General features: G+C 48.4%; 1 protein-coding gene and 1 pseudogene across 2 annotated transcripts in view; one reads left to right on the forward strand and one right to left on the reverse strand.

The window, feature by feature from the left end:
• Tbxas1 (thromboxane A synthase 1) overlaps positions 1-25,232 on the reverse strand; it is a 204,968-nt gene that overhangs the window by 46,364 nt on the left and 133,372 nt on the right. The window contains exons 6-8 of the mRNA XM_004629042.2: positions 7,742-7,830; positions 5,760-5,908; positions 3,977-4,107 (exon numbers count right to left, since the gene is read on the reverse strand). Of these exons, the coding sequence (XP_004629099.1) occupies positions 3,977-4,107; positions 5,760-5,908; positions 7,742-7,830 (369 nt within the window). The remainder of the gene's footprint in view (positions 1-3,976; positions 4,108-5,759; positions 5,909-7,741; positions 7,831-25,232) is intronic.
• On the forward strand, positions 21,544-22,545 carry LOC105741896 (annotated as a pseudogene). The gene has a single exon (XR_001117045.2). The product of XR_001117045.2 is annotated as a glyceraldehyde-3-phosphate dehydrogenase pseudogene (transcript).

The raw sequence follows: 25,232 nt of genomic DNA on the forward strand, positions 1-25,232 counted from the left end.
GGGCTGCCTGTGTTCTCTCCTGGGGTGGGAGGGCAGTGGCGGGGTGAAGCCTATCCTCGAGGTCCCCAGACTTAGCATTCTCTTCCCCTGAGTCCACCTTTTGCAGCAATCCCCAGCCCCATTTAAGTGGTTAGAACTTTCTAATCCCCCCAACCTCTCTCATCCGTCATTTGCATGTTGCCTGTCCTTTACGACCACTAACTCTGACTATAGGGATGTTGGCCTATCGCTTGAGCATAACAGCATATCCCCAGCGCCTGTCTTCTCTGAAACGCCCTTCATCGTGAGGAATGGCAACCAAGATGTTGCTCTTTTCTGAAGTTTATGGGATTTTTTTTTTTTTTTTTTTTTTGGTCCTCGAATGCCTTCAGGGCACTTTTGGCCAGCGGGAGAGGTGTGAGGTTCGAACTCCAGCAACCTGAGGCTGACAGCTTTGTGGAAGCAGCCACTTTAAAGGACTGAGCTAGGGCCAGGCCCCCAGTTTATGGGATTAAAACAGCAAAAGAGTCTCGGAACCTCCAACAGGGAAATATTATAATTTCAGAGTACTAGTTGTGACATTTTTTCAATTTGTTGGCTTCTGAATTTCTATTACATGAATAATGCATGCCACACACACTGGGATCCAGCTCCATCTTTTTAGCTTTTTTAATTTTTTCCTTGTGACAGGAACTCACTATATAGTCTGGATTGACCTCAAATTCACAGTGATTGTCCTGCTTCAGCCTCTTCCTGTACTGGGATTACAGATGTGCGCCACCACACCTGGCAGTCTATATATTTTTATTTATTTGCGGTACTGGGGATTGAACTCAGGACCTTGTGCTTGCCAGGCAGGCGCTTATGCCGCTGAGCTGTATCCCCAAACCCATGTCTGTCTTTGTAGACTGCAGTCACTTCATGTGTGCTGCTTTTCTGCATCATGCGATAACCAGCACCGCTCAAGCAGGCCCCTCACTCCTGTGTCCCACCCAAGCCTAGCACTGTCCTGATCCATATTAAATACGCAACTAGTCAAAATGCAGAACAGCCAATGCGCTTCAAGGAACGCTTTGTTGGAGGACTGATTTTTGTTGATGCAGGGTTTTGCTATGCAGTTCAGACTCATAGTGATCCTCCTGTCTCAGCCTCCCCAGTGCTGGGATTATAGGCATGCACCACCATGCCCAGTCTCAGTGGCCAGCACGACACACCCAGTGTCCCAGGGCCTACACGCCATGCAGTACCAGGGATGGAACCTGGGTCCTTGTGCTTGCCAGGCAGGTGCTTAGACCGCCGAGCTATCTCCCCAGTCCCAAGGTAAGCTGTATTGGGTTTGATGACAGCAGCATGCTGTTTAGAGCAGCACAGTGGCTTAGGAGGTCTCTGCCACTCTGCCACTTGGCTTGGTGGCCTTGGAAGGTGTCTGCTGAGTGCCTAGAAGGGCCCATGGCCAAGGCTGTGGGCATTATGCACTGGAGGCCAAGGAGTTAAGGCCTCGCTTTCCACCTGCCTACTTGGACCCTAAGGAAAGAGGCAAAGGGTAAGTGAAGGTCAGTGAAGGTCAGAGGTCTCGCTCCACCCTGGCCCTGCTCACCAGCTCACGATGGTACAGGGGAAATAGGCATCTGCTGTCCCCTGGCTCCTGGATGCTGGCCCAAGACCCTAGCGTGTCTCTGGACCTCTGGGTTGGCCAGCCGGCCGGCCTGCCCCCCCCCCTCTCTCTCTCTTCCCTCCCTCCTTCTCTCTCTCCCTCCCTCCCTCCCCATGTCTCCCTATGTACTTCAATCTGACCTTGAACTCACTGTACAGGTCAGACTGATGATCCTCCTGCCTCAGCCTCTCAGGTGCTGGAATTATAGTGGATTGGCCCATTTGAAACCCCTTGGGGTATAATATGTGATACAGCTCTGTTCCCTGAGGCCTTGTTGTAGCTTTGCTGGGTTGGAATAGGGACAATGACAAGAGGGAAGTTATACAGCCGTGCCCACCCTATGTATTTTCCAGGGGCAGAACTGTAACTGGCATCGTTTCTTCTACCCTGGCTCAGCCAGGCTGCCAAAGGGCCAGAGGAGGCTTAGAGAAATCTGTCCTAACCTCCAGCTAATGAGGCCAGAGGAAGGGGCTGCTCCCCAGGGGACGTGCTGGAGCGGGACATTGGCATAGATGGGCTGCTTCCATTCACACTGCATCGCGGAGGCAATTCCAGCACTGCCCATGGAGGACGGAAACGGTGCTGGTTTATGGTTATATCCAAGAAAAATATGCGCCCTGATAGATGTAGGTGTCTAATCCACCCATCGGCTAGGGCTTAGAAAAATATTTACCTTTTAACATCTGTGCAGTATTTTCCCTGCGCAAACACACATCTGCTTGATGGAATGAATGTAGAGTTCAGATGGCTTGAAAGCAAGTTTTCTTAGTAACCATATAGCTCTGTCTTCACACAGGCAGCCCTGGATTTGTGGTTGGGAGGTTTTTCTCAGATCAACTCATTATTTGAAACAAATAGCTGTAGAGTTTATAAAAGGAAAAGCTCTAGGCAATCCTGGTAATTGGATCTTTAATAACCTCTCACCTCTTAGTAAGTCACTCAGTGCAACAGTTTTTACATTTTCAGCTTGATTCCACAGCCAGTGAGTCTCAGGGTAGAGGTGTGGTGTGTATGCATATGAGGGAGAGAGGGAGAGAGAGAGGGAGCGGGAGAGGGAGAGGGAGAGACAGAGACAGGGAGAGGGAGGGAGGGAGGGAGGGAGACAGGGATGGACAGGGACAGGGAGAGGGAGAGACAAAGACAGACACAGAGACAGAAACAGAGAGAGAGATGGAGACAGAGACAGAGATGGGGAGAGAGAAACAGAGTCAGAGAGACAGAGAGACAGAGACAGACAGAGACAGAGAGAGAGAGAGACAGAGAGAGACAGAGAGACAGAGAAAAAGCTTTCATAGGGCATTCCTTCATAGCAAGATTGAGGTTGCAAAATGGTGCTTCTAGCTGGGTGTGATGCACACATCTGTAATCCCAGTCCTACTTGGGAGGCTGAGGCAGGAGGAACACTACAGGGAGGCTAGCCTGGGCAACACAAAATCCTGCCTAAAAATAATAAATAAATAAAGGAGTCAGGGGAAAGAAAGAAAACCATGGCCCTTCTGGATCCAGACCCACTTGCTAGGTGGTGCTCCGCGTGGGACCACTCCGCACACCAGCCTCTAGCAGATTCTGACTCCACCACAGGCCAAAACCCTAACGAAAGCACCGCAGGCTTTCCTTTGTGTTGTGTGGGGTGAGAAGACCCTAACCCCAGCCTTGCCTTTCCTCTTGGTACCTTTCTTTCCTCCAGGCAGGCCCTTAAAGAGCAACCTTATGCCCACACAGCAGACCCCAATGGGGTCTTCTCTCTCACGCTGGAAAGTTCTATTCTTAGCAGGTTCAGCCAGATGCCTGTTCTATCCCTACTAAGTGCCAGGCAGAGTCAAGTGTGAAGAGGAATGAAAACTCTGGCGCTCAAGTGTGTGGAACAGGGCCCAGCCTGGTTCCAAGGGATGCCCTCCCTAGTGCCAGGCAGTCACTGAAGTCCTCTCCAAGAGCTCCGTACCCTGCAACTCCATCCTGGCACTTTTCAATAGAAAGAATATGCTCATTAAAGCAGCAAGGGCACATCTACCTAGAAAGATCTTCCGGGCTGCTCTCCCCTAGGCTGGGAGCAGGGCTGGGCTGCTGGCAGACCTGGGGCACATTCCATCCTGCAAGGAGGGGGCGTCTCCGCTCTACCATCCTGTCCTCTCCCATCCCCTGCTGCTGCCCTTTCTCTTTCTGGTGTGACCTTCGTCCACCTTTCTCTCTGCTTTCTGCTGGCCCAGGAAAGCTGGGGATGGCAGGTCGCCGGAGGACAGTGTGCGTGACGTGCAGGCTTGGGAGGCAAGAGGAGGAAACGAGCACCCACGCCAAAGCAGGCTCCATTCCATTTCCAGGCGGTGCCCTATTAAAACGCGTTACCTCTTCTGCTGCTTGCTGGTCCCGAAAGGCAATCCTGCTCCTAATGAGTTTGGTAAAAAAGCCATTCAGTTCATCTCGGTTCTTATTGGGTAGAATCCGGGCCAGGGGGACCATAATGGATGGAAACGAGACTTGAAAGAGAAAAAAACAAAAGTGTGTTGCAAAGAGGGCGACAATAAACCACAGCTATTAGATTCCCACCGCTAGGAAGCGAGTGTCAGTATGGAGCTGGGGTCCCTGGGGCAGGGGGGCTGGCCTGGCCCCTGAGGATCGCTCCTGGTGCTGGGGTCACAGCCTGTGGTATCCCTGCCCCTCCAGCCATCCCTGCTCTTAGAAGCACTCAGCAACCAGCCCCACCCCCAGCTGGCCCTCAGCAGGCCCCTCTCGGGCTTTAGATGGAATGACAGGTCTGGACATGAGGCCCAGGTCACTATATTTCATCAACAGAGGCTGCACTGCAGGCCGGGACTCACATCTTAGCGAGGGCCAGGAGCTCGCTTGCTGTCTTAACTTTGTGGCCTTCTGCATTTTCTTCCACTGGTTTCTCAGGTCCCTAGAGCAGCCCCCTGCACTGTCCCTAAAAGCTGCCACAGTCTCCTCATGTGCCCCGTGCAGCATGGGGCCTGTCTGTGGGTCCGGTGCACTTAATCCCTCTGAGGGGTGCTGGGAGGAGCATCCTGGGCTGGAGCATGAGGGGAGAAGGGAGAGGCTGCTTCTCCACCACAGTGACCTCTCCTCCGACTAGAGCGTGGAGCCCACAGAGGGGACAGCGGGGGCCACCACTGAGACTGGATCAGAAATGGGAACAAAATTGGCTGAGGAGTGAACAGGACCAACCAGCTCAGCACGCCACCTGGGAACCAAGGCGCTAATCAGTGACGATGATCACATCCTCTGGCACCTCCATAAAAGCGAGAAGGTGCGAGAAGTGGCCAGAGGGCAAAAACTCCCTTGTAAAATCAAAATAAAATCAATGGGCCAGTCTCCTCAGCATCGGGCCACCTAGCCAGTGGCCTCTAGGTCATTACACAGTAGCTGCCTTCCAGTGGAGGCAATTTCTGGGGGGAGGTAGGATGCCCCAGAAAATGAAAGGCTTTGAGTTCCGGTCTTGGCTCTGCTTTTCCAAGCCTGTTTTCTCATCTAGAAAGTGGACTTAGCTCAGCAGTGTAGGTAATATGTGATCTGTCTCTTGGAGTTTCTTTTACTTTTTATTTATTTATTTATTTTTTGGTGGAACCGGGGATTGAATGCAGGTCCTTTCGCTTGCCAAGCAAGTGCTTATTCCACTGAGCCATCTCCCCAGCCTCTGAACCAGGGATTGATCTCAGGCCCTCGAGCTTGCCAGGGAAGTGCTTACTCCACTGAGCCATCTCCCCGGCCACTACTCATCTGGAAAATGGAGACAAGAACCTTTTGTTGTTGGTTTGAGTCAGGTTCTCACTATGTAGCCCAGGCTGGCCTTGAACTCACAGCGATCCTCCTGCCTCACCCTCCTGAGTGCTGGGATTACGGGGGTGGCCAACACACCTGGCTCAGAACACTTTTCATATGGGCTGACACTAGGGTGAGCTGAAGCGACCCATGCACAGCATTTAGCTTGGATTGTTGGCTCACTGTCCTCGCGCTGGCAGTGGTGAAGCAGAAATTCCTAGCTTCAGAGATAAGAGGCCCCAGGGCACGGGAAGGGCACCCTGGTGGCAACTCCCAGCGCCTGTGCCCTGAGGAGTGGAATTCGGAAAGTGGGGTTTAGGCTTCTGGGCTGCCAGAGGTGGGCTGGACTTACAGATTAGGACCAGGAGGGGCCTGGGGATGCGGGAAGTGAAGAAGCGCCTGCAGTGCTGCACGAAGGGGTCCTCAGGGTCCTTCTGCGAGTCCACTTGGGTGCCGAAGGCCACACTTGCCACCACATCTGTGGCGAATGCTTGGTAGTACCTAGGGAGAGGGGGACACTTCAGTTTTGAAGGACAGTGGCCTTGAGCACCCACAGTGCACCCCTCCTGACAAAGCCAGGCACTGCTCTCCTGGCCCCCAGAGGAGCCTCCTGCAGCTCCGGGCGGGACCCTAGAGCAGCTGTGGGCTGAGCGGCAGTGGTAGGATATGGGAAGAGACAGGCTCGGGGAGGCCGAGGCCGGAGGAGCGCCGGGATTTCGAGGCCAGCCTGGGCTTCACAGTGAGCTCTAGAGCAGCCTGAACTAGACTGAGACACGCCCTGAAAGAACAACATAAAATATGGGCAGGGTGGGAAGCCATAGAGCGGAAATCAGTACAGGGCACCACTTAGCCCTCCGGCTGTCACTGGCCTTAAGCCGATGAGCAGAGGAAGCACCATGAAGCCACCTGAGACTGTCCTGCCTATGAGGGAGGGGAAAGAGGAGACACAGACTCTGGGTGTTGCCCCAAAGCCGTGCTTGCGAAGCCCACCTCCGGCTGGAATCTATTGATTTATTGACACCCATCAAGCTGGTATTGATGGATGACCCACCTGATTATCTAGTTCTGTTAACTGAGCTCCTCATGATTGTGCAGTTTTTAAAAGAGTAACCAACAAAATAAACAAGGGCTCTTCACCCCCAAAGAAATACCTGACAAGTTCTGCAGCAGGCCTCGCGATCAAGCAGAGATTACTATGGAAAGGTACACTGTACTTTAGAAACCAGTAACAGGAGAAAGACTGGCAGGCGTGCCGGAATACTTAACCCCTTTGGCTGTAGGGAACCTGTCCTATAAGAAGCTGTTCAAACTACAACTATTATTATTATTATTATTATTATTATTATTATTATTTGTTTTCTTATAGGAGTAGTCAGATAAAGCTCTTTTTAAGAAGGCTGACAACCGGGGTGTTAGCGCCCTTTTATAATTACAAGGTCTATTTTTGTCCCTAATGCAGGCACATATTTAGCTCTCTTCTACCCCAGTTCCGCAGCCACCAACTTATCATTAAGGGACAAATGACATTCGCCAAGGACTTCCATTGAGAGTGCTTCTTACAGCTGACCACACATTTCCTCATGATGATAAAAACAGAACGAGGCTGTTGGGTGTGAGCTCCTCCGACCCTACCGGTTGAAGCTTTCAGAGCTTAAAGAGTTATTTACTTTGCTTTTATAGCCGCCAAGGCCACCTTGTCTTTCGCCGAGGCACGCACCCTGCCATGGCAGAGCACGTGGATGGGAAGTCTCGGTCACCAGTGTGGTGCTAGATCAATGTGGGCGACGATCACGCTGTCATTTTACTAGCCACTGTGCTGAAGGGCAGCTTCCGGCTGATCTGACTTCCCCATCCTATTCGTTCCTAGGCTGCTGTAAGCCATGTCTTGGCACAAACCCACCAAAAATCTCTAAGAGAAAAGCCAGATAATCCGTTGTTTCCGTTTGGTGTCTGCCCTGGCCATGGCTGCTGTCCAGAGGTGCCCATGATGTTCCTAGGTGTGAAAATGTAGGGTGTCCCCCAGGGCGCTGTCCTTTCACCCAGGCGTGTCCTCCCCACTGTGGGGCTGCACATATGAGAGGTCATGCCCACCCACAGACTAACCACGGCCTACCTGGGCTTCCTGGGCAAGGTATACAGCCCTGGGCTTTGGCCACTTCCGTTTCCTATTTTGAGTGAGTCTGCCTTCTTCCTGTTGGTTGAGCTGGCCATGCTTTTATGAGAGCCCAGGGTTCCCACGAGTTGCTGGGCCCAAGGAAACTGTCTAGCAGTTGTGCGCAGTTACAAGAAGCAGACATTCCAAGTTGCAACTCTCATCTCTAAGGTGGGCCTTACCTCTGGATGTCGCAGGCATCCCCCAGTTCTGCACAGCGTCTTAAATGAGCCAGGAGGAGGTCACAGGCTTGGCTGATGAGTGGCATCATCTGAAAATGGATAACAGAGGAGTAATTAGAGCACTATGCAGGTAGGGGGTCTAATGTGTTTATTTTCAATGCTTTCTGAAGAAGAAAAACAAACTTTTTTGAGAGCACCTTTTCCATAGCCAAGATGAAAAAGAAAGTTCTAGAATGGACAGATATTTGTGAAATGCAATAGGTGTAAACATCCAGAGTACTTTGAGGGGGCCAGGGAGATAGCTCAGTGCAACAAGTGCTTGCCTGACAAGTGCAAGGTCCTGAGTTCAATTCCTGGTACCGGAAAAAAAAAAAAAAAAAAAAAAAAAAAAAGATCATAGTACTTTGAACCATCTTTTATTTTGCAGGGGGAGAGCAACAAGGAAATGCTTTCAGACATGACTTTATTTTTTTTTTAATTAATTAATTATTTATTTTGCGGTACCGGGGATTGAACTCAGGACCTTGTGCTTGCCAGGCAAGCGCTTATTCTACTGAGCTATCTCCCTGGCCCAAGGACATGCTTTCAAGGTTTCAAGTAAATATGGTGAAATAATTATGAAAGTGTTTATCGGGTGCTAACACAAAGCTGAGAGTCAGCGCTCAGTTACTCGACGAGGGTTTAGCATGGGGATCACCCAGGTCCATGTTGTGCCAATTATATGTTAGCTCTTCCATGAGAACACAGCATTTTCCTACCCAAGGAAACCTAAGGTCATAGATTTCAGCTTCTTAATTAACCCAGGAATTATTTTTAGAGCACGTCTGATAGATGCTTGTTCCCGTGTGCTTAAGCTGCTTAAGCCTTCGAATACTTAGATAACTCTGGACCTCAAGAGAGTGCCTAGCCCATATATGAAAACTTTTTTTTTTTGATATTAAGATATTTTTATTATGGAAAATTTCAATCATAGAGAATGATATAATGAATATTCATGCAACCATCACCCAGGTCAACCAATTTTGACCTCACTGTTGACTACCTGTCACTCCACTGCAGTAAGTGGCCACTATGTGATTTTTTTTTATTCTCTTCTGAGTGTGGCCAGTCTGGAAATGGGGAGGGGAGCCAGAGTGAGCAATGCGCATTTTAAGGCAGCACCTCGGTTCCGGCGCTGTGCTGTCCCATGCGTTGCTCTGAGTATCTCTGATGGAAAACGTGTTTCAAAATGTTATTTTTAGGTCTAGATTTCACTATTTTGACATCAGAATATTACACTGGGAGGGGAGGTTTTTGTGTGCTCCCTTTTGTAGCTCCAGAACCTCAAACAGTGCCTGGCACATAGTAATTGTTTGTTCAATAAATGAGTGAATTGTGTGCATGACACAATAGCTACTTTTTGCTCTGAAAACCTTGAGGCTTTGGGGAGAATGCCATTGGATGCTACTCTTCTTACCAGAATGTATGTTATTGTACTGAAGTAAAATCTGGCTCCCTCTGCTATTATTTGGAGCGTCAGTGTCCCCCAAGGTACACGTGGTAAAGACTGGTTCCACAGGGCCACTAGAGGGAGAAGCTGTTGATGGGTGTGGCCCAGCAGTAGGTCTTTAAGTCATTAGGGATGTCTTAAAGGGTTGAGGGGCCAGTCTCTTCCTCATCCTTTCAATTTAGCTACAAAAGAAGTAGATTCATTTTGCCAAATGCCACTACCCTGCTGGGCCGCTACAGGCCCCAAGCAATGTGTACAACTAATCAATGAGGAAAACTTCTAAAACTGTGAGCCACAGTAACCTTTTTTCTTTATAAACTGATTATTGCAGGTATTGTGTGTTATGGCGACAGAAAGCTAACACATCCTCCAACAACTTCTCACTCATTTCATTTCTGTCCACTTCCCTGTGACAGGGCCCCAACACCTAGACAGGAACATCCAACTTTCCAAGACAGTTGTTCTCCATCCCTTCCACAACATCTCCGACCACATGATGTCGCTCCTCAAAGGCAGCCACATCAGTGGAACGCAGCCCGATTTCACATGCAGGACAGTAAGAGGTAAATGAATCACGTCCTGTAAGTAGCACCCTGCAGCTGTTGCAAGGCCAGGTTTACGCTGATATTTTCAGAAGACACATAACACAGGCGAAACGAGGCTCAGGTCAGGTCAGTCAAAGAAAACAACAAGGTCTTTTTCCATGAACCACAACCGTGCACAATTGATTCTTACCCTTTGGGGTCCATTTACTAGAAAGGCATTACATTTACTTCTGTAAAAATGACCGCCAGGCACGAGTTCTGAGAACAATCGTCCGTGACCTGTCCTAGAACCTGTGGTGGCTGGAGAAGCTGGGTGGAGGGCCATAGGCTGCGCAGCTGCGGGTGGGATGTGGGGATGTGTGGCTTCATTGGACTCCCTCCCTTCCACCTCTGCAAGCCAGCCCTGAGTGCTCTGTGGTGTTAGGAGAGAGTTGTGTCCCCCGGGCCCCACTAGTGGTTCTGTCAGGGGACATGTGGAGAACAAGGCATTGGCTGGTTCCTCCTTGTCCATCTTTAATGTGGTAAGTGTGTCTTCCAAGTCTCCTTTCAGATTGTGGCTGAATGTACAGGGTTGAGTACAGACGGCTACGTCAGATACCTGCAGGATTTTCATCCTCCCTCCACCAACTGTGCGTGGACCTAAATTCTCAGCCAGATGCCAGTAATTGACTGGGGAAGGCCTTGTCAGGGGATTGGCCGAGACGGAAATGCAGGGTGCCTCAACTCCCTGTCCTGAAACGCACTCGAGAAAGAAATAAGCCAGGCATGGCTGCACACGCTGATAATCCTAGCCCCGTGGGAGGCTGAGTCAGGAGGATCACAAGTTTGAACCCAGACTGGGAAACTCAATGCCTTAGGGAGACCCTCTCTCAAAATGACAAAAGATAGAGCTGGGATGTAGTTCAGGGTAGAGGCCTGGGGTTCAGTCTTCACTAGCAGAAAGGAAGGAAGGGAGGGAGGAAGGAAGGAAGAAAGGGAGGGAGGGAGGGAGGGAGGAAGGGAGAAAAAAAGGGAAGGAGGGAGGGAGAAAAGAAAGCAGGAAGAAAGAGGGAAAGAAAAGAAAAGGATTAAAAAAAGAAAGAAGGAAGAAAAAAGGAAGGTGCATTAGTTCTGACTTATTCTTAGTACCTGGGTTGACTTTTCACTACTACTGCTTTTCTAAATCCTCACAAGCCATTGATTTGATAATGTACCAGTAAAGAAAGATGTGTGTGTGTGTGTGTGTGTGTGTGTGTGTGTGTGTGTGAATAGGTCCCTTTCAATGGTCTCTGGGTCCTGATTTCCCCAAAGTCTCAGATTTCCTCCGAGGTGAGAGAACTCAGTCCTATCAAAGTCACACTTCTGTGGTTGACATCATTAGCGATATTACCCCAATTATTTAAATACCCTTAATGGTGTAAGTGAACTCTATTTTAATAAAACCACAGATAGCAAAATATCTTTCATCAGAATAGTAAGAGGTTAAAAGAGTAAAACAACAAAGATACTGAAAGGAAGCCGGGCATTGCGGTGCACACATGTAATCCCAGCACTCCGGAGGCTGAGGCAGGAGGATCTCTGTGAATCTGAGGTCAGCCTGGGTTGCACAGTGGGTTTAAAGCCAGTCCTAGGTAAATCTTTTAAAAAAAGAAAATACTGAAAGAAGGTCTCATAGATATCAAACTTAAAGTTTTTTAAGGTGACAAAAGAGATGCAGTGTGAAATTTGATTTCCACAGGACTCCTCAGAAACAAATCCTGAGTGTTAAGAAGTCAAGCAACGGCCTGGCCAGTGAGGGAACAGGATCAGCTGCCAACCGCTGGCGTCTCCGAGTGCTTCTGACCAGCAAGCTTTGTTACTGCCTGATGCGATCGCAATTTTCTCCTCCCTCTGCCTGTTGTCTGTCGAACTGAATGGATAATGACATTTTTATTTGGGTTAATGTGATATGAGATGAGGCATGTAATATGAAAAATGTTTCAAGAAGCAATGTGGAGAACATATTGTAAGACAGCAGCGCATGATCCGTGTGTTGGCCAGTAGCCATTGTTTCTGATTTTCTTCCCTGCCTTACGCACAGCGGTTCTGGAATATTTACTCTCACACGAGTTGCATACAAACAAAAGCTCCCTTTGATGGGTTCTCCTAATCTTTGCACAAACCCGGCCATTCTTCTCTAGGTTTTTGTACAAATTTGCACACACTGAGAACTACACAGTGCTGCTGCTTTCCAACCTTAACTGTAAGACTCTAATTTGGTTGTTACCTTTCATCTTCTTTGTAGGATGATGAGTGAAGTTTTTCTTTTTTTCCTTTGAGTGGGACAGGGTTTAAACCCAGGGCCTTCCAATTAAGCTACAGCCTCATCAGGGTCTTGCTAAATTGGGAAGTTGCCCCGGCTGGGTTTGAACTCGCATCTTCCTGCCTCTGCCTCCCAGGGTGCTGGGATTAGCGGCCTGTGCCATCACACGAGTCATGATGAGCACCTTTTTATTTTATTCCAAACTTTTCATAACGTATATTTATTGTGCTTAATGCCCTATAATATAGAAAGGTTAATAATCACTTAAAATGATTTCTGGCGGGTTTGTATAGACCATACATTTGTGTCCCTCACTAAATTCATACGTTGTTGTTCTAGCCTCCATATAGCTGTGTTTAGAAACAGGGCCTCTTAGGAAGTCTTTAAAGCTAAACAAAGCCTTAAGGGTCGGGCCTGAGACGAAAGGATTAGTGTCTTTATAAAAGGCACCAACGTGTTCTGTCTTTCCTTTTTCTCCTTTGTCCCCTTTCTCTTGTTCTCTCTCCTTCCCTCTCCTTCCCGTCCCACCCACAAGAATAGGTCCCATGAGCTCACAGCAAAATGGCAGCCACCAATAAAAGAGGAGACAGCCTCCAACCTGAGGCCCTAGAACCATCAGAAAATGTCTGCTGGTTAAGCCTCCCAACCTCTGGGATTGTGCCGCTGCTGTCTGAGTTGACCAAGACTGGGGTTACTGTCCAGCAACCAAGTTTGGGGAGACTGCACTTCACTTCACTCCCCTCCCTCCTTGCTGTCTCTGTGGAAGGAAGACCACATGGATGGCCAGGCGGCTACTTGGCAGCTAGCAGTAACTACGGAGGGCTAAGCACTACACTCAGTCTTGGGAGGAGGGTCCCATGAACTTGGACCTTGTTACAGCATTTAATCCCCCAGCTTAAAAAAAATAACTCAAGATGAGGCACAAGTGGCTGAACTCCACAAGGTGGGAGAGACTTCTTTTTTTTGTATTTTAGGGAAGCATCTACAGGACGTTCAGGGTCTCACTACTAGATCGGACTCGTAGTGATCTGCCTGTTTACAGCCTCCCAAGAGCTGGGATTACAGGTGTGTGTCACCACGCCCAGTCTCAATTGCTGTCTCAGCGTGCCCTGGGGGCGGGGTTGGCACAGCAGGCCCAGGAATTGAACCCCCAGCCCCTGTGCCTGCTTGCAGGTGCTTTAATCCACTGAGCTATTTGGCCAGCCCTGGCAGAGACTTCTGAGTAGTCAAAAGAGGCAACACAAGATGTAATGAAGGGCTGGCCAGATAGCTCAGTGGATTAAAGTGCCTGCCTAGGCAGAGACAGGGACGGGGGTTCGTTTCCCAGAGTGCTATGCTGGTCCCACCCCCAGGCGCATTGAGATGGCAATTGAGACTGGGCGGGGTGGTGCTCATCTGTAATCCCAACTCTTGAGAGGCTGAAAACAGCAGGATCACTATAAGTCTGACCTGTGTAGTGAGACCCTATAGACCTTGTACTAAATACATTAAAAAAAAAAAAAAAAAGAAGAAGTAGTAATGATCAGGAGTTGCTGAGCAAGTCCCCTGCTCAAAGGAGAGATCCCACTGCCATAGATGGTCCCCCAGAATTCCACACTGGGGTGTTCTTTCTCGGGGTGAGACTCTGGCCTGTTAGAAGGTACCCGCAAAGGACGTATACATGAGCCCACTGCTCATGGTTGGTTTCCCTCCATGGTGAGACCTGAGCTTAAGCTGTCTTTTTTTTTTTTTTTTTTCCTTATCTACAAAATGGGAATAATAATGCCTCCCTGAAGCATTGTGGCAGAAGCTAGAAGCAGAATATGCAAAATAAAATACACAGCTCTAGCTAGTGAGTGGTCCCAGTGTGACATCTGCCCTCTGCAGGATCCCAGCCCCGACCTGCAGATAGGCCTACAGTCCCTCCCTCTTCACCCCTCCTTCCTCACGGACAACTCCCCAGAGCGCCATCTGCTCTCGCCTCCTCAGGACACTGGCCCTTCTTCCCCTGCATCTGTCTCTTCATCTTTATCCCCTTCCTCATTTTGATCCCGGCTTTGCCACCAGTCACTTGGAGTAGGGATGCTTACTGAGAACAAAACCCAGTGCACGCACATCCCCGTAGTATTAGTTACAATGCCTGACACACATGCGTACTAACTGAAACCTTTTTGAGAGACTCTCCTAACCTCCTGTCTTGTCATCCCACCTTGTGCTAAGTCACGAGACTGCTCTTCTGAGTGACACTGTGCTGAGACCCTCTGGAGGTCCTCACTGACTAAGAGATGTGGTACAAGCTTCTATTTTATCTTCCACAGCCCAGCAAGAACCCAACCCCCTGATACCCACACACGTCATCTTGGAAGCAGACTGTCCCTAGTTGGACCTTCAGAGGAAACTGTAGGCAGGGCTGACACTCAGCCAGTACACCAAGAGACCCAAGCAGAGGCACCAGCTAAGCCAGGCAGGACTCCACAGGACAATGAGCTAACAGGGCTTTGATGTTTCAAGCTGCTAGGCTTTGGTGAAACCTCGATAACTGGCAATAGATTACTAATACTGTACCCAACTGATCTCACTTTCTTATGGCGGCTCTTGTGTGTTATCATCCACTATTAAGTTTTTTAGCATTTGTTACTTTGGAAATGAGCACAGTCTTCTTCATTCACTTGGGTCTGTGGAAGTGCTGCGCTGGTGGATGGGCTACCTGCTCCCTGAGTGTGGACACAGAAGGCACCGAAGGTATCAGAGGATGGAGGCGCTCTTTCTGTCTTAGTGGGACAGTGTAGTCTGCTGAAAACTGGATCTGAATTAAACGTCTGGGACCCCAGTTGGTTCTACCTCTCACTTAAGCATCACACTGTAATTTCCCTGAGGGCCCAGGCTCATCCCGAGCCAGGATCTAATTGCAGTGAGTTGGAACATCCCTTTCCACCAATGTCCTAGGAAAGTCCAAGGTGGTCACTAAGCATCAGATGGAGACATCAGCTTGGGGCTGCAGAAAAAGCCCCTGATTTCTGGGTCCTTCAGGAAGTGGCATCCCTTTGCAGCACTGATGTCAGAGTTACATGAAGACCTACCTAGAAGGCACAGCCTGATTATTTTGTGCTAAAATCATTTTGTAAAAGTGAGAATTAGAACCCCAGACTGTATGGCTCCTGGCTTGTTGCTTTCACCGGAAAACCAGAGCCCACAATCCCTTTGCTTCAATCCATTTGCTTCTAGGTTGTAATTTCATTCTAGGAAGATCTGACACTAGGCACTTAAGAAAGGAAAAAATTCATATATATATATATATATATATATATATATATATATATATATTTAGTACAGGCTCTACAGGATCTCACTACACAGATCAGACTCATAGTTATCCTGTTTTCAACCTCCCAAGCTCTGTGGTTACAGGCATGCGCCACCACGCCCAGTCTAAGTTGCCAGCTCAGTGCCCCCTGGGGGCGGGGCCAGCATGGCAGGTGGTGCCAGGGATCGAACTCCAGTCCCTGAGCTTACCTAAGCAGGCACTTTAGTCTGCTGAGCTATCTGGCCAGCCCTAACCTGTATATATGATAATTAGCTTTATACAGATTATAAGATATCTGAATAAATTTGATGCTGTCAAAATAAGGAAGGTGGAAGGGAAGGGGGAGGGAAGAATTGAGATGTGTTATGTACATGTAATAAGGTTTTTTGTTTTTTTTTTTGCTCTAAATGCCCTCAGGGGTGGTTTGGCTGGCTGGAGTGTTGTGGGGATCGAACTACAGCAACCTGAGGCTGACAGCTTTGTGGAAGCAGCCACTTAAACAACTGTATGTACATGTAAAAAAAAAAAAATCACTGATTTTAAGCCCTTGGAGGCTCCAGAGTTTGGGGAATGGAGTGTGCCTGCCAGGGGAAACATGCTTCCTATACAGGGAGGAGGAAGGAGAGGCTCTCTTTTGAAGCCTGAATGAGACACAACTATACACGAAGAGGGACTGAGAAAGGAGCCGGAGTAGAGACTGCCACACTGGTACCAAACATGGCCCATGGGAGCCTGGCCCCACTGGGGCTACTGCAGAAAGGAGCCTGCAGAAGCACAATTCGCACCTGCCCTTGTCTGCCCTCGAAAGATTTGCCCCCTGGGTCTGGGGACAGTCTGCCACCTTGGAAATTAAACAGCTAAAGTGGACTCATTTTTCCTGCAGGAGAGTGCTAAGCAGATCACTCCCGGACTTTCAAGTGCTTAACAGCTCCTGGCTGTCTAGCAGAGTACATGCCAAACACTCTGCCTGGCACGGAGTGGCTGGCTCAGCGTGCCTCCACCTACTTTGACTGTTTTCTCCCTTGCTGATCCCTTACCTCACACTGTGTTCCAGCCTGTTCATTCTCCCCTGTTCCCTGAAAGCACCCTGTGCTGTTCTGTCCAGATGCCTTTGTTCCTGCAGCAAAGTGCCTCTCAAAAGCCAGCAACATCTTCAGGGCTCAGTGCCAGGATACTCCCTGCTCCCTCCCAGTGGTGTCTGATCCTCAGAACAGAACACAAGCTCTGCTACCACCTTCTACTACTTGGCCATAATGTGCTAATTTATGTACCTCTTTTCCCTTTGCTATTATCAGCTGTGTAAAGGTACCAACGATAAATATTTGTGAACACAAGAACGTAACATTTCTTCCTCTTTGGTGCTATTACTTGCATGTGAAATGCCCTCAAAGGCCCATTTGTGAAAGGATTGGGCCCCAGTCCATGGTGCTATTGTGAGGTGGTGGAACTTTAAGAGGAGGAGCCTAGTGGTAGGTCTTTGGGTTTTTGGAGGCATAGTCTAGAAGGGGATTATGGGTTTCTAGCCCCTTCCTCTTCCTATCTCTCACTTCCTGGCCCTGAGGGGAGTGGCTCTGCTTTGCCATGAGCTTCCACAAGGGCATGCTGGCTCCAAACCCTCACTCCAAGCAGAGGCCTAAAAGCAACGTGCCCAATAAATCATGGGCTGAAACCTCCAGATTGTGAGCCAACGTCAGTCTTTTTCTGTTTCTAAGTGGATTGTTTTGGTATTTTCGGTAGTGATGGAATGTTGACTGACACAGTAGGCCTGTGAGCAGTGTTGGTTTGGAGTTGATGTCAGAGAGGGGATTTTCTGAATAAATAAGGACGAGATAATGAGGGTGGGGGAAGGTATTTAAACCTAGTGTTCGCTGGGGGGAAAAATGGCAAAACAAATACCTTAAGGCGCTCCAAACTGGAGACTTACAGTGAACAATTAATTCTAGCTAATGAAACTTCTCACCTCCTTCTCCCGCTTGCTAAAAGCCACCGCGACATGAAAAACATCCATGACTCATTTTTATGCAAAATTTCCTGTTGATAAGTATCAGCTCTAGCCATCTAGGTGAATAATCAAGTGTCATTTTTAATAAGTCAGCGACTCCTGTCAAGAGTTGTGACCAATTAGAACTCACCCCGAAGAGGAGGCGGCTGGTGGTGTTGCTAAGCAACCGCCAAGCTGTGAGGCGCATTTAGATGCTCTTTTAGATTTAACCAGCGGCAAGGCAGAGTGACATTATGATTCTGGCAAAGGAAAACCAAATTATAACCCAGGATGGGGTACCCGTGATGAGGAGTGTGTTTTCTTTTAAATGCAAATGGAAAAGCAAGGTTTTAACAAGAATTTAAACAGTCCATCATTATACTGATTTTAATTAGGAGATTAGGTGTCAGTGGAATACAACTATGTCGCAGGATAATGGTCTCTTGCTGCTAGATAAAAACCCAGACATTCTGGAAAATGGGCAACTGGTCAGGCAGGGACAATGTATTTTTGGACCCTGAAGTATGTATTACCACTGCCGCACTGGGTTATAATGACTTTCATTTTTATTGTTCAGAAGGATTAAGAAATAAAAGCAAATATTAAAAATAGACTGCTGGAGGCTGAAGCTGTCTAGAGAAAGCTGCCTGCCCTAACATTATTGGAAAACTGTGTTCTGCCTTAGAAGCCCTGGTACGCGACTGTCCGGAGAGTTTACAGGAGAAATTTAAAGGCCGAACACAACCATGATGACGGTTGTAATTCTGCGAAGACTTTTGCACTGAAATGGTTGGAGCTATGCATTTACTCATAAGCTGGCTGTATCAACTTAAATTTTTAAAAACTGTAGTCATTCTTGAGCAATATGTCTTCTCTAAGGCAGGAAAGGCCTACAGGGAATAATAACCACATCTGCCTCTGCCTCTGAGAGTCATATATTATTGACTGCGCCTCTCTGACAAGAAACATCTGGGTGAAAGTGAAAAATTAGGCAGAGAGCCGGATTCTTGGAGCTGCGCAAGATGCCAGCCTCTCTTGTTTGTCTGATATAAAAACAAGGTCCTGGTACATCGCGCTGTGATCACGGTGCTCCTTCGCTCCTGACTGACACGGACATCTACGGGGGCTCAGGTTGCCAGGTCTCTTCCGTCTACCCAGAGGGCCACCATCATCCTGGGTTATTTAGGTGAATAAGTAAATGGCCACCCATTTCTACTGGGGTCTGTTGGATGTCGAGTGGCTTCTGGGGCCCGTTTGTAGACTTAGTCCTCAAGGGAGGCTTCGCTGAGCAGGGCTTGTGGACCTTGAAGGGAAAGGCCTCACAAGAGGATCTTAGGTCTCTGGAACATGCTGTCAAAGGTCTGTCTTTCCTACTTTTCTTTCTCCTTTCCTTTTTCCTTCTTCTCTTCTTCCTCTGCCCCACCCTCCCCCGCATTCCAGTTTGAGATAGAACTGTTTGCTTCTCCACCATCTGCCATCCCCACTGAAGCTCAAACCAACAGTGCTATCCAAGCTTAGACTTTGAACCCCCAAAACCTTGAGCCACATTTATCTTTGTCTAGCCTCTGTAGGCATTTTGTTGCAGAACATGCAGCTGTACTATCCAGCTGGATCTACGGCCCGGTCAGTGCTAACCTTGGCTTTAAATTTTCTTTAATCATTTATTTACTTATTTATTTCATACAGGGACCACTACACACCTCGGATTTGTATCAGCCTCCCCAGTGCTGGGACTACAAGCGTGTGCCACCATGCCTGGTTCTGGAGACCACATGGCACGCAGTACTAGGGATCAAACCCAGGTCCTGGCGCTTGCCAGGCAGGTTCTTAGACTGCTGAGTTATCTCCCTAGCCCCATTTTTTAAAAAATTCTTTTTAAATCTAAGAAGAATTTTTTTTTTCAGGACCAGGGATTGAACTCAGAACCTCACACTTGCCAGGCAGGTGCTGATGCTGCAGCTATCTCCCCGGTGAGACTGGCTTTAGATTCTGAGCGAGAGGCGTTACAGAGTGTGGTGCACTGTAAAGTGACCACGATGGTCCAATAGCCTCCTTACTCTCAATAATGAGCTGTCAAGCTCACTGTCCACATATGTTTTCACCTGTCTGAAAAAAACTTACTTGACTGAGCCCATAATAAACAACATTAAGCAGATTTCTTTACTTCCCAATCTATATTAAAGTTTTATACGATCCCAGGATTCCTTACTCATAGTCTTGGGCAAACAATCTAGCAAAAGCCTATAAAAATCTAAATAAATCTCCTAGTTGCTCTTTTTAAAAAACCATTAATCCTTTGGGAGGTGGAGTGGAAGTTCTGGCAGATTTACCAAGCAGAAGTTTCCCTAAGCAAAAAAAAAAAAGGGCGGGGGAAGGTTGTTTTCCCAGCCATGCTCAGCAATCCTTTCATTATAAGTCACAATGACTTGTGTGCCACCAGGCTATGACCGTGATGGTCTCTTCCTGAACTGGGGTGCAGCAATCCCATTTTCACTTGTTCTGTAGCTCTACATCTTATCCCTGGCCAGACTGAGCTGGAAACCAACGGAATCCTAAATATGGCCGCATGATACGATGGTGCTTTTAAAGTAACTTCAAGCACTGTTGGTGGAGGCAAACTAATGTCCACATAAATAAAGACAATGCCACCCAGAGCTTTTGGTATGAAGGTACCTAACGACACAGATGGGGGAGGACATAGCTGCCCAGCTTCTAAAGGAAGAAGTCTCAGAATTGCAAGGGAAAACAAAGCTTTATCTCGTGAATAAACCCTGAAGCTGGACGACAAACCCAAGAGCTACCTACAAATTCAGAAAAGACTAGAGATGTGGATATTTCACAGTTGTTTCCAGGAAACTGACTCAGGTCCCCAGCTGAGTGCCTGATGTTCAGCCTCCCTAAGCTGTCTCCTGGCTCCCTGTGACTTTGTGTCTTTTTAACTTGGTTCCCTATTTTTATGTGGATACACTTATGACTGTCTAAAGAGAAAGCCAACAATTGGCTACATCCTCTTTTTTAAATTTTTTATGTTAGAGAAGGGTCTACAAGGTGTTCAGGGTCTCACTACTAGATCAGACTCATAGTGATCCGGCTGTTTACAGCCTCCCAAGAGCTGGGACTACAGGCACGCACCATCATGCCTAGTCTCAATTGCCATCTCAGCACATCCCTGGGGCAGGGCTGGCATGGCAGGCCTGGGGATTGAACCCCTGGCTTCTGTGCCTGCATGCAGGCCCTTTAATCTGCTGAGCTATTTGACCAGCCCAGCTACATCCTCTTATTTAATATTTTATTGATAAATTTATTGCCCTTTTGTTTACTCTCAATTGTAGTCTTCTAACCATACGTTGTTGGTTAGAATAAGTAGAAATCTTGGTTCTTTGCTTCTTCCTCCATCTATTCAGCAGCCATTACCATCATGTGCTATGTACCTAATAAGGACAGCTAATGGCAACATAAAAGAAAACCTTGTCCCCTGGAACATACATCTAGCAGGATAAAACATATAACAAACATAATAAATAAGTAAACTAAATGGAAATTTGGTGCTTCAGAAAAAAAGAAAGAAAGAAAGAAAAGAAAAGCAGAGGTGGGGTAGGGACATTTAGGACCAGGTCCTTTGGGCTCAGGGAAGCAGCAGCAGCTGTGAGGTGATGACAGAGGGGACCACAGAGCATTCACACCCTGGGGGTGTTCTGTGCCGGCTCGCAGCAGAGTCATATGGAACAACTGTAGGACACACAGGTTCCCAATCACCCTTGACATGTTGATTCTGTAGTGGTTAGAGGACCCCAAAGCCTCAGGCGCTTGTTGGGTTTTACCAAGACCATTCTGACCTAGCCACAGTGAGAACTAGCAGCCTAGAGATAGAAGGCAGTCGCAGCCTGAACCCTAGGGAGCACCAGGAGCCAGCCTCTCTCAGGGCGGGGTGTTGTCAAGCACTCCCGTCAAGCAGCCTGCCCTCCTTTCTGCCTCCCTCTACCCATCTTCAATAGACTAGACACCATTTCCAGTCACATGCTGTAGCTTGGGGTGACCTCCATGCTCACAGCACCAAACCTTACTGTCCTCGTGCAAAAGGAAGGTGCTTGGGAATCGTGAAGGCTCTCCTCTGACTGGAGAGCCCATGGTCTTTCTGTGGTTCAAGAAAGCCTGTGTGCAGGCTCTCTGCTCCTGCATGCTGCCTGCCAACAGCTGTTGTTCCCATGCAGCCAGCAGCAATCCAGACAAGATGGTGAAGGTCGGAGTGAAAGGATTTGGCTGTATTGGACGCCTGGTCACCAGGGCTGCTTTTAACTCTGGCAAGGTGGATGTTGTGGCCATCAATGACCCCTTCATTGACCTCAACTCCATGGTCTACATGTTCCAGTACAATTCCACCCATGGCAGGTTCCCTGGCACTACCAAGGCTGAGGACGGGAAGCTCGTCATCACCAGAAAGCCCATCACCGTCTTCCAAGAGCAAGATCCTGCCAACATCAAGTGGGGTGATGCTGACGCTGAGTATGTGGTGGAGTCCACTGGTGTCTTCACCACCATGGAGAAGGCCGGGGCTCACCTCAAGGGTGGTGCCAAAAAGGTCATCATCTCTGCCCCTTCTGCTGATGCCCCCATGTTTGTGATGGGTGTGAATCACAAGAAGTACGACAACTCCCTCAAGATCGTCAGCAGCACTTCCTGTACCACCAACTGTTTAGCCCCACTGGCCAAGGTCATCCATGACAACTTCGGCATTGTGGAGGGACTCATGACCACAGTCCATGCCATCACTGCCACCCAGAAGACTGTGGACGGCCCCTCTGGGAAGCTGTGGTACGATGGCCGTGGGGCTGCCCAGAACATCATCCCTGCATACACTGGCACTGCCAAGGCTGTGGGCAAGGTCATTCTCATGCTGAATGGGAAGCTCACAGGCATGGCCTTTTGTGTGCCCATTCCCAATGCCTCGGTGGTGGATCTGACCTGCCTCCTGGAGAAAGCGGCTCAATACAACGACATCAAAATGGTGGTGAAGCAGGCATCAGATGGTCCCCTCAAAGGTATCCTGGGCTACACTGAAGACCAGGTTGTGTCTTGCGACTTCAATAGTGACACTACTCTTTGATGCTGGGGCTGGCATCACCCTGAATGACCATTTTGTCAAGCTTATTTCCTTATATGACAATGAGTTTGCCTACAGCTACAGGGTGGTGGACCTCATGGTCCACATGGCCTCCAAGGAGTAAGTGATCCCCCTCCCCGCAGCCCAGCAAGACCAGAGGGACAGAGGGGCCACACTATAAAGTCACTGACATACTCAACCCCAAAACTGAGAATCTCCCCCTCACAGTTTCCATCCCAGGCCCCCGAGGAGGGCAGGGGCCTTGGGAACCCTGGCTCGCTGCCATTGTATACCATCAATAAAGCTACTGTACCCCCCCCAAAAAAAGAAAGCCTATGTGCAAAGCTGAAAATTGGCAAGGACTCCTAATTCAGGAAGGTGTACCCTGCCTGCTCAGAAGCTGTGGGTCCTATCGATGTGGAGAGTGAGGGAAACCTCCAGGGACCATGAGGACATTTACATTTGTTTGGCATTTCATGAACATTGTCTGTGTTGCATATGTTTTCATTCTTAAGTTTCCTTTTTATTTAAGCAGCATTTAACACCTTTGACACCCCCCCTTTTTTTTTTTTTTTTTTTTTTTTTTTGTCTTTTTGAGACAGAGTCTCGCTATGCAGTTCAGGGTGACTCTGACCTCACTTTGTAGCCCAGGCTGTTCTCAAACTCACAGCGATCCTCCTGCCTCAGCCTCCACAGTGCTGGGATTACAGCATTTCTTGGTTTCCATTTTGGGCCCCTCTTTGTAGAACTTTCTTTGCAGGTTTCACTTCTGCTCCTCCCTTAAATATGGTTCTCCTTAGAAAGCTCCTCTTGTGCTCTGCACACTCTCTGGGTGGCCTCCTCGTGTCCCATGGGTGGCCATCTTTCTGTGCTTCCCACAGCCACCTTCTTCCCTAGGCATCTTCTGAAATGGAGCTGCAGAAGCTTGAGCTCTCTAAGACTAAATTCTCCAGAGTTGGAAAAGTTGGCTACTCCTGCCTGCGGGAGTGGGAGCCTTTCTAATGAAACCCAGGAAACCGCCTTGAACTCTTTAGGATTTAAAAAAAAAAGATTTTTAGTCAAGTTTCAAGTTTACTGGTAGTATATGTAAAATAATGAAGCAGTACCTAGAGAATTCCTGTCCATGAAATCTCTTAATACTGTACAACTCTCTTTTCCACTCTTTCTTCTCTCTCCTCTCTCTGCTCTCCTCTCCCTTTTCTTCTCCCTCTCCCTCTCTGCTTCTCTGTGTCATGGCTTATATCTACATGTATCCCCCAAAGTCTTATAATCTCACAAGTGAGGCTTCTGGGAGGTGGCTGGAGAAAGGGAGAGGGAGAGGGAGAGGGAGAGGGAGAGGGAGAGAGAGACTACATTATGGGTGTGATACTTGGATTACTCCACTAACTGGTTTAGCATAGTTCTGGGTGTAGACAATGGAAGGCCCAGCCTGGGTGTGAGTGGTACTACCCAACAGACTTGTAGCCTGGATGGAATGAAAAAGGGAAAGAGAAAGAAAGCTGCTGCTTCCTCATGCCTTCCTGCCATGCTATGAACTGTTTCTCCTCTACTCTGTCCCTTTGCCATGCTGCCATGCTGCCCTGCCTGGGAGCCAGCTACCTGCAGACTGTGAGCTAAAATAAACCTTTCCTCCTTTAACTTGTGGGTGTCAGGTATTTTGTCCTAGCAATCAGAAAGACATTCTATCTTAGTCCTGTGAGCCTCCTGCAGAAACTTTTATTTTTCCTCAAACAATTCATGCACAGGGGATCTGAGTTCCAAAGGAGAAGAAGATCCTTCTGGATCCTTCTAGGACTCAGGAACTGGAGAGTTGGATTTGTTCTGGAAATGCTACTGTGAACTTTCTGGAGTCTGCCCCATACAATGTGAAGGAAATCCAGACCCCGATCAATCAGATCCCTTTCAGCAAAGAACCATAGCTGAAGACCTACAAAACACTTCTGCCTTACTTCTCTTCTGTTTTAGTCCATAACAATGCACTTTAGACATCTGTAGTGCCACGTAGCTATTGTTTATGCACAAATGAAGAGCTGTGAGGCAGCACTCCTGAGAGAGCTCTGTCAACCTGGGTTTACACCCTGCTCTCCTCTCCTCACTCCCTTGGTTACCTAAGCACTCTGTTTCATTTAGTTTGCCCCTGTGGTTTGAACAGTGGCTTACTATTGTTTTAGGGAGGCCTTCCTTCCTTTCAACAAATTCATTCTTGGATGAAACCTCAGCAGATGACCGATAAATATGGAGTAGGACCCACTGCCACAGGGGAGGCAGGATATCTCCCCTCTGGTGCTTTCTCGTGGAGCACTTCACTTGTGCCGGTTCTAGCCCTGGATATATACTAGGACCACCTGGGGAGCTTTCCCAACCCCTCAAACCCAGGCTGCCCCTTTAAAAAGCCAATTTAATTTAAACTTCTAAGTGTGCAACTCAAGCAGCAGTGGTTTTCCAAGAAGTGGTCTCCAGTGGGAGCCTGTGGCCACGGACAGCTGTCTCCTGCTCGTGCTCACCCGTAGCAGATCAAGGCTGGGAAGAAGGAGCTGAGCATGCTCAGGCTGAGCTGGATTCTACAGCTGTCTCACTCAGCAGAAGGGTTAGCAAGCCCACCTGATTAAGGCAGCATCTCCATTCCTAACACAGCTTAAAATAAAGAAGAGATGGGCTGGGGAGATAGCTCAGTAGTTTAAGTGCTTGCCTAGCAAGTGCAAGGTCCTGAGTTCAATCCCCAGTACAGAAATAAATTAATTAATTAATTAGGTAGATCTAAGTTTTAGGGCCAGAGAGATGACTCAATAGAATAAGTGCTTCCCTGGCAAG

The sequence above is a fragment of the Octodon degus genome, unplaced genomic scaffold, assembly GCF_000260255.1.
Source record: "Octodon degus isolate 3935 unplaced genomic scaffold, OctDeg1.0 scaffold00027, whole genome shotgun sequence".
Taxonomy (NCBI): domain Eukaryota; kingdom Metazoa; phylum Chordata; class Mammalia; order Rodentia; family Octodontidae; genus Octodon; species Octodon degus.